This window comes from Lathyrus oleraceus, chromosome 3 (genome assembly GCF_024323335.1).
Source record: "Lathyrus oleraceus cultivar Zhongwan6 chromosome 3, CAAS_Psat_ZW6_1.0, whole genome shotgun sequence".
In the NCBI taxonomy this organism is placed as follows: Eukaryota; Viridiplantae; Streptophyta; class Magnoliopsida; order Fabales; family Fabaceae; genus Lathyrus; species Lathyrus oleraceus.
In genome coordinates, this window is record NC_066581.1 from 190,803,569 (window position 1) to 190,817,154 (window position 13,586).

Here is a 13,586-nt window from a genome sequence, read left to right on the forward strand (position 1 = left end):
GAGGAAGCCACTGGCCCATTAGAGAGAATGCCTATTTGACACCTCTTTCATATCTATGTAAATTATGATGCTATGAGTATCTAGGAATGTGAGGTATACTGATGGTAATATTTTGTTTTTACAGGAACGTACATGTTTTAAATCGGTAAACAATGGGAGGAAGATATTGGTGTTGGGGCAGCCCACTACTAATTGGTTTTAGGATATTCTATGTTATTTTGGTCATGTTGGTTTATGTTCTGCTGCGTACATGACCATATCCCACGGCATGCAGACGACTGTTGCTGAGAGGTGGCATTTAGAGAATCCGTCTTTCCACCTTCCTATAGGCGAGATGACCATCACCCTGGGTTATGTATCATATCTCATGCATCTTACCATAAGGGGAAATTACTAGGCCACTAGAGGATTGGTCGAGAGGAAGGCGATGACATGATGGTCACCTATTTTGGGATTGACCCAGTTGAGGCCTCACATGAGACATATGACACAAGAGATACTCATGTTAGGTTTAGTGTTTTTGGAAAAGCTTTGTAAAGACCATATATAGGAGGGTGTGGACGCCGAAGGCAATGACATGCAAGTTGGTATGAGCTTAGTGTGAGAGGTGACTCCTAGTAGTGTGAGATTAGGCATGTTGAAGCTTACTAGTGGTTTTCTCGATGATATCATAGAAGGTCAGAAGCTAGACAAAAACTTGGTTGATCGACTATCCTTCGTTGGGTAGGATGAAGATGGGGATTTTAGAGTCGACGAGAATGGTGTGTTGAAATTCTAGAATAGAGTATGTGTGCCTAACGTGTCAGAACTGAAGCATATGATTTTTGAGGAAAGTCATAGAAGTAGCTTGAGTATTCATCCTATGGCTACTAAGATGTACCAAGATATGAAGAGGAGGTTTTGGACTTTGGTGGACGGGTATGAAGCAAGATATTGCTCAGTTTGTTTATGCTTGCTTGACTTGTCAGAAGTCGAAGATTGAGCATCAAAAGTCGTCTGGTCTGAAGCAACCATTGGATATACCTGAATGGAAGTGGGACAATATCTTGATGGAGTTTGTGAATAGGTTGCCGAATACTCCGGGGGGTGATTCGATTTAGGTTATTGTTGATCGACTGACTAAATTGGCCCATTTCATACCCATTAAGATTAGTTTTTCATTACAGAGGTTGGCTGAAATATACATTAGTATTATTGTGAAGCTACATGGCATTCCGTCGAGTATACTTTCTAACAGAGATCCGAGATTCACTTCTAGATTTTGGGAGAGCTTACAGGAAGCTCTGGGTACTAGATTGAAGTTTAGTTCTGCCTATCACCCACAAATAAATGGTTAGACTGAGAGGACTATCCAGTCTCTAGAGGACTTGTTAATGGCTTATGTCTTAGAGTAGGGAGGTGCTTGGGACAACTATCTATCGTTGATTGAGTTTACATATAATAACAACTATCATTCTAGTATCGGTATGACACCTTTTGGGGATCTGTATGGTAAGAGGTGAATGACCCCCTTATGTTGGTATGATTATGGAGAGAGTGTTGTATTTAGTCCCGAGATTATGCAACAGATGACTGAGAAAGTTAAAATGGTTCAAGAGAAAATGAAGGCATCTCATAGTAGGCAGAAGAGTTATCACGACAAGCGGAGAAAGGACTTTGAGTTTCAAGAGGGTGATCATATTTTTCTGAGAGTCACTTTTGTGATCGATGTTGGTCGTGCAGTAAAGTCTAAGAATCTTACTCCTCGCTTCATTGGACGATATCAGATTACTAAGAGGGTTGGAGTTGTTTCCTACCATGTGGCTTTACCCCCATCTCTTTCGAACCTAGATGATGTTTTCCACGTGTCACAGCTCAGGAAGTATATTCATGATCCGTCTTACGTAATCCAAATGGACGATATGCAAGTTCGGGATAATCTGACTGTTGAAATATCACATGTTCGGGTTGAAGATCGAGAAGTGAAGCAGCTACGTGGCAAGGAGATTGTTCTTGTGAAGGTTGTTTAGGGAGGACCTGGTGGAGGTAGTACGACTTAGGAGCTTGAGAGTCAAATGAAGGAATCCTATTCAGAGTTATTTTCGTCAGATAATTTTCGAGGGCGAAAATCTTTTCAAGTGGGGGAGAGTTGTAACACCCCTAATTTATTTTAATATTTTAATTAAATATTAAAATATTTGATTGTTGTGCGTGATATAATTTATTTTGATTAATTGTACTATTTGTAGTGATTTGGTTGTTATAAGAGTATTTTGGTAATTTAATAATTACCGAGATAATTGAGTTAGAGCGTGGCGTTTAAAAATTATAATTATTTGAATATTAGTGATAATTATTTAATTTTAAGATATTTAGTAAAAATATAAATAATTAGAGCTTTGGGAATTAATTATAAGGTTTTAATTAAATAATTATTTAATCTAAATATTTATTTAATTCGAATATTTTAAAATATTTATTTAATTTAAATATTTTAAAATAATGATTTAATTGTGATTATTTTTAATAATAAAAAGAAAATATTTTTTTTAGGTTTGGAATGTTAACGTAACACTTGGGAAGTGTGAGAGTAAGTAGAGGTGAAATATCAAAATAGGAATAAATTGAAGCTATACATTTCAACTCGCGAGCTTTAGAAATTAGGGTAACACAAAAACATTGGAACTTTTGGAAAAGGGCGCATCTGCAAGTCGAAAGAGAGAACTTTGGAGGGAGGAACATGGAGAATTTGTAAAGCTTCAATTAAGTTATGGAGGATTACTTCCTGTAAGGTGGATTTTAGGCAGCAAGATGATGAGGGTTCTCTTATCTTCTCATCAACGCTCAAGGTTTTTAGTCCCTTAACCTTATTTTTCTTATCGTTCCCACAAGTTGTATTTTTGTGTTTCTGCATTTTGGCTAATTGGGGTTTGCCTAACCCGTTTGATCATCGATCATATGCTAAGATCTCAAAAGTGTTATATATATATATATATATATATATATATATATATATATATATATATATATATATATATATATATATATATATATATATATATATATATATATATATATATATATGTATATATATGATTGTGAATTTTTGTGTAATATGTTATACATGTATGATTTGATTGTTTTTAGCATAGATCGTTGTTAAGATTAGTGACCAAAAGGAATAAATCCCGTATGATCACAGTCATAAAATATATCAATAATTTGGGCAATCAAATGGGATTTGGGAAAATCTCTATATGAATTTTTGTGAATTACGGTAAAGTTTTTATCAGAAAAAGTTAAAAATTGTAATTTTTGTCATAAATTCAATTTTTGTACGAAATTGCCGAAAAAAGTAAAAAATTCTAAAATCAGAAGTCAAAAATGCAACTTTTTTATGAGGTTAAATTTATTTTTGACATATTTCAAATACCATTCTCTAATTTTCGTGTAATATTGAAGATAAATGAAACTGTTTTATAAGATTAAATTTATTTTTGAACAAAATAATATATTCATAGTTTTTTTTGGAACAATTCGATGGAAAAAGGAAAATGAAAATGGATGAGTTAGGGAACAATAAAATTGAGATAATTTTCCATTCCAGTTAGTAGAGATTAGAAATCTATCTAATCTTCAGAGTATCATGTTCCTCGCTTGGATGGAATTTTGGCACTCTTGATTATTAGCCAAAATAAAGATATTCCAAAATTGTAGTTTATATCATTAAGACTACAATCATTAGTGGTTTCGTTTAACAAGTTAATGTTGTAGTCAACGGGGTTGTCCTTTTATGTCTTATCCTTTTGTTCCATATTCCAAAATACTTAACATATAATCAAAGTAAATACTTAACATATAATCAGAGTAAATAAGCACGCATATAAATGAAAGGGCGTCACATCGACAATATACAATACAGCTGGTCATTTAAAATAACACATTTCACTTATCATGAATATTCACGAATATGCGTTCGCAACGGAAAATAATGAATACTCATGTATTTCATAAAATGATCCATGTCCCATACCATGATCATCTCTCAATAACCTCCTCAAGATAACTAAAACTATATCCAGAATATTTGGCACTATGGTCTCTCAAACCGCATTTTTCACATAAACATGTTCACAAGTAATAACATAATACGTATCCAAATCAGATATGAGTTCAATACTACCAATCTACCCCGTGTTACATGACCAGAGCATTGACTCACTACTTAGTCTCTAAAACAAAGCACCGGAACTCTCCAGCTAATCTCGAGTGAGTTACCGTCCACTTACTTCCGCAATACTACTCTGGAGTATCTGCACAATGCCATGTAAAGCAACATTCAAACAGAAGGGTGAGAATTCAAATCATTATGAAGAAGTATAATAAAGCACAATGATTAAATCAACAATGAACGGAATTCATGACACCTTGTATAACCATGTCAATAATATTAACCAACATTTACTTCACATGTTTCAAGCACACATAAAAACTCAGGGAGTATAATATTACAATCCAATACTATATTCCCAATTATACACATAACTACAATTATCACATAATCACATATTTTGCCAAATTATGTATCCAAACATCACCAAATTCAATTACTATATCTCATACACACCTCACAATCACATCAATGCAAACCTTCAATTATCACATAACTCTAATGTGACTCAATGCAAGACATGTGATTCTATGCATGTGGTACCGCAATGTGAACCCAACGTTTCACCGCTTTACGATTCAATATCTAGAATCCAAGCCACGCTTCCGATCCGGACAAGATCAAAGTCACTACGTCTATTTCTAATTAAGGATCAACGTCTGCTACGCCTATTTCCATTCAAGGATCAACGTCTATTACCATGTGAACCCACAGTTTCACCGCTTCCACCATGAAGTCGACCATGCCATGAATGAATGTACAAATACCAACACATATGCAATTAAGATCATCTCTACCATCTTAACATTCAACATATCACCATAATTTAACTCGATGAATTATCCACCAATGGTACATATACACATTCATAACAATATATCATTCACAAATATAGGCTAATTATCAAATACGCACACTAGATTTCATTTCAAATGAATACAACTTTTAAAATCTCAATTTTTCATTTTTCAACAGCAAGTAACCGGTTAACGCTCGGGGGGTAACCGGTTAACACAAAAACAGAATCAACTTTTGGGCAGGTTTTTAGCAAGTAACCGGTTAACGCTCGGAGGGTAACTGGTTAACGCAAAACAGAATGCAATTTCCTGCGCAGATTTTTGGCAAGTAACCGGTTAACGCTCAGAGGGTAACCGGTTAACACAAAACAGAATGCATAATTTACTGCGTTTTTCATCGTTGGAGGACTTTCGGACCTCCGATTTCAATTCCGTAAAAAGTCAAACGCTCAGAAAATTATAACCCATACAATACTCTAAGTAAAATAAAGTTAATTTTCAGTTTTAACACAATTAAATCACCACAATCAAGAATACTCATCAAAACCTAACAATTTCAAAACCATGAAATTTAGGGATTTCAACGTAAACATATTTCTACCAATTGGCCCAATCATACTAATCCATAATAATAAGAATTCTCCCCCTTACCTCTTCAATTTTCTAGAAACCTTAGCTTCTCTCTTGTTCTTCCCCTCTTCTCCTTACTTTTCCTCTTTTCTTTCTCTGTTGCCGTCAAATGATCAAATGAATCCTACTTCTCACTCTCCTCACCTCTTATATCCTAGTATTATATTTGAGCCTAAATGATGATACCTCTAATTTAATTATTAGGCCCAATAAGACCTAGTATTATAATATTTCTATTTAATTCAAATAAATTAAACCAACTCAATATGCACACCAAATTCATTAATTCAATTATTCATTATATCTCATATCAACTAAATAATTAATTAACACACCAAATTAATTAATATAATCAATTATTATCCTACCTAACAACCAATTAATTAATTAACACTCTAAATAAATAAAATAAAATATAATAATAATAATATAAGAAATAAATATTAAAATTGGGTTGTTACAGTTTCGTTTAAAGTTAATGTCGTAGTCAATGGGGTTGTCCTTTTATGTCTTATCCTTTTGTTCCATATTCCATGGTGTACTAGAAGATGAGTATTGTTTGTCACTAAATGATTATATAGTTTTAAAATAATTGGATTGAATGATTATATATGACCATCATGATTTTGTTTTGAAAACATGCACTAAAATATTATGATTACCTTTCATAAATATTCGTCTCATTTTTTTTATATTAATAAAATACAAAAATTTGATATCAAATTTTTTTATATTCACTTAAACTTATCTAGTTTTTTTTATAGTATTATTCAATGAAAAATAAATATCACATTCAATATATAAATTATAAATGTTAATGACTCCTCTCCTCTAGTGTTTGATTTGAAAAAGTTAAAAAATTATGTGCAAAAATTATTGCTAATATATTATAATTGTACATGTTTTCGTGTTGACGATATATACACATATAAATATAATATAAATATAATTAAGAGATTAATTACTATGTATTGTTAGTGTAAAAAAATTTATACAATCAATTCATAATTTTTAAAATAAAAGTCAAATTTGTTTCAATATCCAACGGTTATGATTAATCTCTATAATTAATTAATTAATTAATTTGTAGTATCAAATATTTCGTATGTCTAGCATTTTATAATAAGCTGAAAGTATAATATAATAATTCCAATTTTTATTAAGAAATATTATAAATATACAAGTATATTTAAAGAATTGAAATGCAAAAAAAAAAAAAATTGATGTATTTTAATTATTCTCATTTATAGTTTGTGTATTGTATTTATTCTCATTTTTATGATGATGATATTAACAAAAAAAATTAATTTAACAAATTTTTAAATCATAAATATTTTCCCGTGTGTGGTTTTGATAATAAAGTATAGTTAATTTATTACAATTATTCTTAATTTTATTTTAAAATATATAAAAAAATTAATTTGTTATCACAAATTGTATCCTGTATAACCAATTTTTTTTCTAACCGTTACTCTTTAGCAATTCATTTAGAGAAAAACAAATAAAAATAACTAATTGTGTAAAAATTAAAATTGTAGTATTATAATCATTCTGCCTTTTTATGTAATAAAACGTAAATAATTGTATTATTTTTATTTACAACTAAAAGTAATTAATTGTATAAAAATTAAAATTAAAATTTATTTACAAAACCATTTATTTTAAATTATTTTGTTAATGACTGAAATTTATTATTTATATGATTTTTATATTAAATTATAATTAATATTAATAATTATTCTCATTAATTTTTTAGAAAACATGGAAAGAAGTAAATTTAATTAACAAAATTGTGTTTGGTGAATGTGTATGCATAACCTCAGCTCATATAGGTCGGACGGTCAAGCACGATAAAATATAAGACTTCAACCTTTAAATTAGGAAAAATTTACCTCGTATCCCTACGTTTAGCCTCATACCCCTATAATTTTTTAAAAATATCAATTTTACCCCTAACTGGTTTTAATCAATTTACCATTTCATTTTTACCATTCAGTTGAAACTTTCAAAAATTACACATTCCGGAACTCCTGAAAAAAGACTTCCAGTATATATTTTTTCCAAACCGGAAGACTTCACAAAAGACATCCGGAACACACTAAGTAGTGAACTGGAAGACTTCAAGAAAGAGTTCCGGTTCTTTAATAAAAAAGACACGTTCCAGAACACTTATTGAAAGAGTTCTGGTAAACAAAGTGACACATACCGGAACTCTTTGAAGAAGTCTTCCGGTTTGTGTTTTATGTATTCCGGAACTCTTTTTTGAAGACTTCCGGTTTGCATTTTTTTTTGTTTTTTTTTTAAGTTTTTTTTTAAAAAAAATTATTGTGCAAGAATGGAAAATCTTCCCCAAATATGTGTAGATACTTCTGATGCGTTTATAACGACTGAAAGATTTGGTACACGAGAAGAGGTGGTCAGATGGATTAAAGAGGTTGGAATCGATAATAAAGTAACTGTTCAGATACTGAAATAGGGAAGAGAGGGAGAAGTAACAAATTAATATTTGGTTATGATAAAGGTGAGAAACACAAGAGTACTGATAGTGGAACCCAAAGTGCGTCCAAGAAATGTGGATGCCCATTTAAAATCAGGTCGAATCTGGCGAAAGATGAGTCTGGTTGGAAGATTGATGTAAAATGTGGGTTACATAATCATGGTTTACCTAATAGATTAGAAGGTCATTCCTTTATTGGTAGGTTGACCACAAATGACAAGCAACATGTCGTTGATTTGACAAAGAGACATGTACCACCTAGACACATATTGCTTTCCTTGCAAGACCGAGATCCTGAGAACGTCACTCGGATTACGCAAGTATACAAGCATAAGAGTGTGATACAAAAAGAGATAAGAGGTCCTAGAAGTGAGATACAACATTTGTTTAAGCTTATTGAGGATGTAGGCTATGTGTATTGGAGTAGAAAAAATGATGACTCGGAAGTTGTGAGAGAGATATTTTGGGCCCATTCTGATTCAGTTAAGTTGTTGAATATTTTTCCGATTGTGTTAGTTATGGATAGCACCTACAAGACAAACAAATATAGACAACCTTTGTTTGAAATTGTTGGCATGACATCAACCAAGTTGACTTTTGCTGTTGCATTTGCATATATGGAGTCTGAGCAGACAGAGATTTTTTGTTGGATATTGGAGAAACTAAAAGAGTTGTTTGTGAAGAAAGACTTGTGCCCACAAGTGATTTTGACAGATAAAGATCTTGCTTTGATGAAAGCAATTGAAATTGTGTTTCCCAGGTCGATTAATTTGCTATGTAGATTTCACATTAACAAAAACGTTGGTGCCAAATGCAAACAACATGTGGTGAATGACCTGCAAAAGACGATAGACACATTATGGATGGAAATTGTTTGGGCTAGTGATGAGGTTGAGTATGGTCAACGGTTGCATCAACTTGAGCAAGCATGTGTTGATTATAGTGAATTTATTAATTATGTGAAAGACACATGGTTGACTCCACATAGACATAGATTTGTTGGAGCATGGGTTAATCAAGTGCTACATTTGGGTAACACAATGACTAATCGGTACGTGTTATAACTTTTTATGTGTATTTTTATATGTGATATTTGTATATGTGATATTTTTCTATGTATTTTTTATGTGTTATTTTCAATAATTTTAGGGTTGAATCTGCTCATTAGAAGTTAAAGCAGATGTTAGGAAACAGTATAGGTGACATGGTCAAATGTTGGGAAGCTATGAATAACAACTTGAGGTTACAACTGGGAAACATTAGAGCTTCTTTTCAAAAGAGTTTTTACGAAGTTAAGCACGCGCACATAAGTCCCTTTTATGGTTATTTGCGTGGTTCCGTATCTTGAGTTGCTTTGAGACGTATTGCTGAAGAGTTATTGAGAGTTGATTATGTTGGAACTAACAGGCAAATATGTGGTTGTACTCTTAGAACATCTTATGGGTTACCTTGTGCTTGTGAGTTAGGAAGATACGCACTAGGTGGTATACCAATACCCATAGATGTTGTTCGTGCTCATTAGAGGAAACTAACCATGGAAGTTGAGTTAGAGGTAGGTGCACATTCACCAAGTGTCTTTATTTATTGCATTGGTTTTGTTAACCAAAATCATTGGGTTCAGGTACGTATTTTGTATGACAAATTATTTTATATGACTTAATATTTTAATTATTTCACTTAATATTTTATATGACTTAATATTTTAATTATTTCACTTTATCAGGTTAACATGAAAGAGGGGTTTCCGTTGCCACCGGTCACATTAGATTGGAAGAAGTTTCGTTCTCATACAACAACGTCTTGGATGTTAGGATTTGCAGGACGTCTACAACATTGGCAATTACTTACGCCTATATTAGCATGAATATGTACTCAAAACATAAATATGTAATCAAAATATGAATTTTATATTATATATATTATATTCAGTTCTAAAACTTAATACATAAATCAATGTGAACGAGAAATATGCAAATCTTCAAATAAACCAGCAAATTGTGGATCTTCCTCTTCGGCATTAACCTGTCTCAGATAACGATGAATCAAGGTAGATACACGAGCCCAATCAGGATCAGATGGTCTGGCGTCATAAACAGGAACTGGTACCTCTCTTGGATCGTCACGATGGGGAGGGACCAACCGTGGATGCGAAACACAATAATACCGCTTCAGATAACCATCTTCTACATCAGATGGAGTGGTGGCCAAGGTAGTTGGACGGATCACAGTGATAACGCTCTGATGGTAACCAATCCAATCAACATCAATACCACTCTAACTTATAATATGAACCCCTGCAGCTACGAACATGTGATTGTGCATCACCCTGTGACACTCCTAAGTAGTCAACATCAAGTTCAACAACTACCTCTTCCGTGACATCCTGAGGACTCCAGAAGACACCCTTGATGGACAAGTGAAGTAGACATGAGACGTCATCCAAAGTAATGCTCATTTCACCAAACGACATGTGAAATGAAGATGTCTCTAGAAGCCATCTTTCCACAAATGCAGAGACAAGATTTATGTCTATCTTATTCAGACTAGTTCTCTGAAGTGAAGATAAACCAAATCTAGATACCCAACTCTCCACCTGTTGTGGAAGAGCCAGTGGAACCCTAGATGTCAGCTTCCGTCCATGTCCAACAACCTTTAACTCTTTCTTTGGATCTCTTTCGTAAAAACAATTAAAACACATATTAGAAAACACAATATAAAATATTCAACTATTATTCATTTTCAAATATATCCCGTTTATTTACCTCACCAAACCATAAATGACGAGCAACATGATGCTCGTACTTCACCAAAAAAGACGTATCGTACGACCCTCATGGATATCCAGCCGGCTCTGTTGCAGATGAAGATGCGCCTCAGCCTAAACTGCGGTCTGAAATCCTACCATCTGCACCTCGTCTTCGAACCACTACAAAAAAATATTGTAACAAAATAATTAAAAATTAAAAAAAAATAAAAATTAAAAAAAAACGCACCGGAACACTTCAAAGAAGAGTTTCGGTGTGGAGAAAAACAAGGTTGACTACCGGAACACTTCCTAAAAGAGTTCCGATTTAGTTCATCCAAACCGGAAGTCTTTAAGAAAGAGTTCCGGTACACAGCCAACCAAACCGGAAGACTTTTAAAAAGACTTCCGGTTCAATGCCCCAAAAATGCAGCGAACCGGAAGACTTTGATAAGTGTTCCGGTATACAATATGTAAACCGAAAGACTTACTCTTAGTGTTCCGGTTTACAATGCCAAAAAAATCCAAAAATGTTTGTTCCAGAAGTCTTCAAGCGCAAATGGAAAAAACTTCCATTCTGAAAAATATACCCTATTTATATGAAGATATTTTGGTCAAAAAAATTTAATTATAGGGATGTGGGTACAATTGTACGGGTACGAGGTAAAGTTTTTTTAAATTAGAGTCGAAATCTTAAAAAGGATTTTAGTCCACCTTATAAAGTCCACTAAAAATTCTAAAAATTTATTCTAATATTTGTGTTGGTTCACTAAAAATTACATATTGAGTGGTCCAATTTCATAAATGTTGTCTCTTATATTACATTAATATTTTTTGTTAAGTATTACATAATAATATAATCAAATAAATATTAAATTATGCTAGTTTTTCACAATTTTATCATATTCTACTAGTCCGTGTTACGTGGAATATTTGTGTATTATTTTCAACGATATCAAATTTGTATTATTTTTAAATATATATATATATATATATATATATATATATATATATATATATATATATATATATATATATATATATATATATATATATATATATATATATATATATATATATATTAGTTAAAAATATATTATATTTAAAATATACATTTTATAAATTATATTGTTACTATTTATAATAAATATTATGAGATTTTTTTATTAAAAAATAACAAATAAATGATCCTTTAGGACTAGATTTTAACTTGGCACCCCCTAATTAAATCTGACATCCCCATGCTTTTATATTGTTAAAACTGATCCTAATTGTATTTTGAATGAAATTTTTGTTTGAAATTTTTGGTAGGCCAAAATGAAATTTTCGATACGAACAAAATTTTCGATAGTGTATTTTAAATTTCCGATTTTCACAATTTCCAGTATGTTTCAAATAATTTTGGAAATTTGAAATTTACGAGGTTATACCAAAAATTTTAACCAAAATGAAATTTTCGGTATCGTTATTTATGTGAAATTTTTAATGCTCAGGATTTTACCGACAATTTTGGATGGATGTGATTGCATCGATAGTTTTGTGTGGTCCAGAGTAAGTTCAAAGTAGTATAAATAGGGGGTGACTTGTTGTTTGATAAAAGCATCTCAAAAAATGTATCTTACTCAATTTTTGATTAAGACAAAAGTGTACTTCAACGGAGCTTCACCTCCCGTAAAGTTTCGACTTCCGGATGGCACAACATCTCTCGTCGGTCTAACGTCCAAGTTGAATGAATTGTTGGCCGATACTGAAAACAGAAAAGTGAGAAAGATCGAGTTTTGTGAAGATTGGATTGATATTGACGGGAGGGTGAAATGCAACCTTATTGAGTTGAAGACGAATGAAGATATGAAGGATATGTGGAGATCATTTCGATGTAGGATAACAAAGGGATCGATCGAGTTAGATGCTAAGATTTCAAGGTTTGTCGACGACATAATGAAGATGATGAAACGTCTAGAATCATTTGGTAGTGCCTAGGTTTTCTTATTTATCATCGTTTTTTAAAGTTATGTAATCGTTTATCAAATGTTAGTTTATGTTGATGTAACATGAATGGAAATATCATGTAATAAAAAAGCTTCTTATGAAGATGTCTGAGTAATATACAAATAATATATAATATATAAAATATCTCTAAATAGGCCCCCACGGGCTACGTGTGCAATCCGAGCTAATCCAACATAAACCTCGCCATTTGGGTTCACCAAATCCATGAGGTTATCCATAAAAACTGCAATCATCTAGAGGTGCTGGTGGTCATCGACATTAGTTGTAGGAGGCGGAGGTGATACATCATCATTAGGTACCCCCACATCAGAAGACCCAACATCACTCGAATCCTCAACATATGGAATGATGCGAGGGTGTGATACAATTAGGTACCACTCTAAGTAACCATCCTCACACTTTGAGGGATGCTGAACCCTAACTGCTCGATCACTAATGGCATGACCAGAGCTGATGAAGTTACTTTGAAACCACCAATCAATACCCGCATATGGTATATCTGGAACTAGTCGTGAAATACTCTGAACATAACCATACTTTCGCATACACCTCTCAGGCAAGTGTCTAGCAACCATGGTCTCCCACCGCATATAACCTAAATATAATGAAGACTCCTCGAACTCACAATGAACTCTATGATCAGTGTATGGTGTCCAAATGATATCATCTATAGTCAACGCATCAAGCCTCCTCCTGTACTCAGCAACACCACCCAGATGTGACTGCCTCCCCCTCCATGGGCCCCTCACTGGGAAATAT

General features: G+C 32.7%; 2 protein-coding genes across 2 annotated transcripts; both read left to right on the top strand.

Moving 5' to 3' along the window:
• The first annotated feature begins 1,568 nt into the window (after positions 1–1,568).
• Positions 1,569–2,009, top strand: LOC127130357 (uncharacterized). The gene has a single exon (XM_051059380.1). The coding sequence runs from the start codon at positions 1,569–1,571 to the stop codon at positions 2,007–2,009; it is 441 nt and encodes a 146-aa protein (XP_050915337.1).
• Positions 2,010–12,428: 10,419 nt separating this feature from the next.
• Positions 12,429–12,797, top strand: LOC127130358 (uncharacterized). The gene has a single exon (XM_051059381.1). The coding sequence runs from the start codon at positions 12,429–12,431 to the stop codon at positions 12,795–12,797; it is 369 nt and encodes a 122-aa protein (XP_050915338.1).
• The last annotated feature ends 789 nt before the right edge of the window (positions 12,798–13,586 follow it).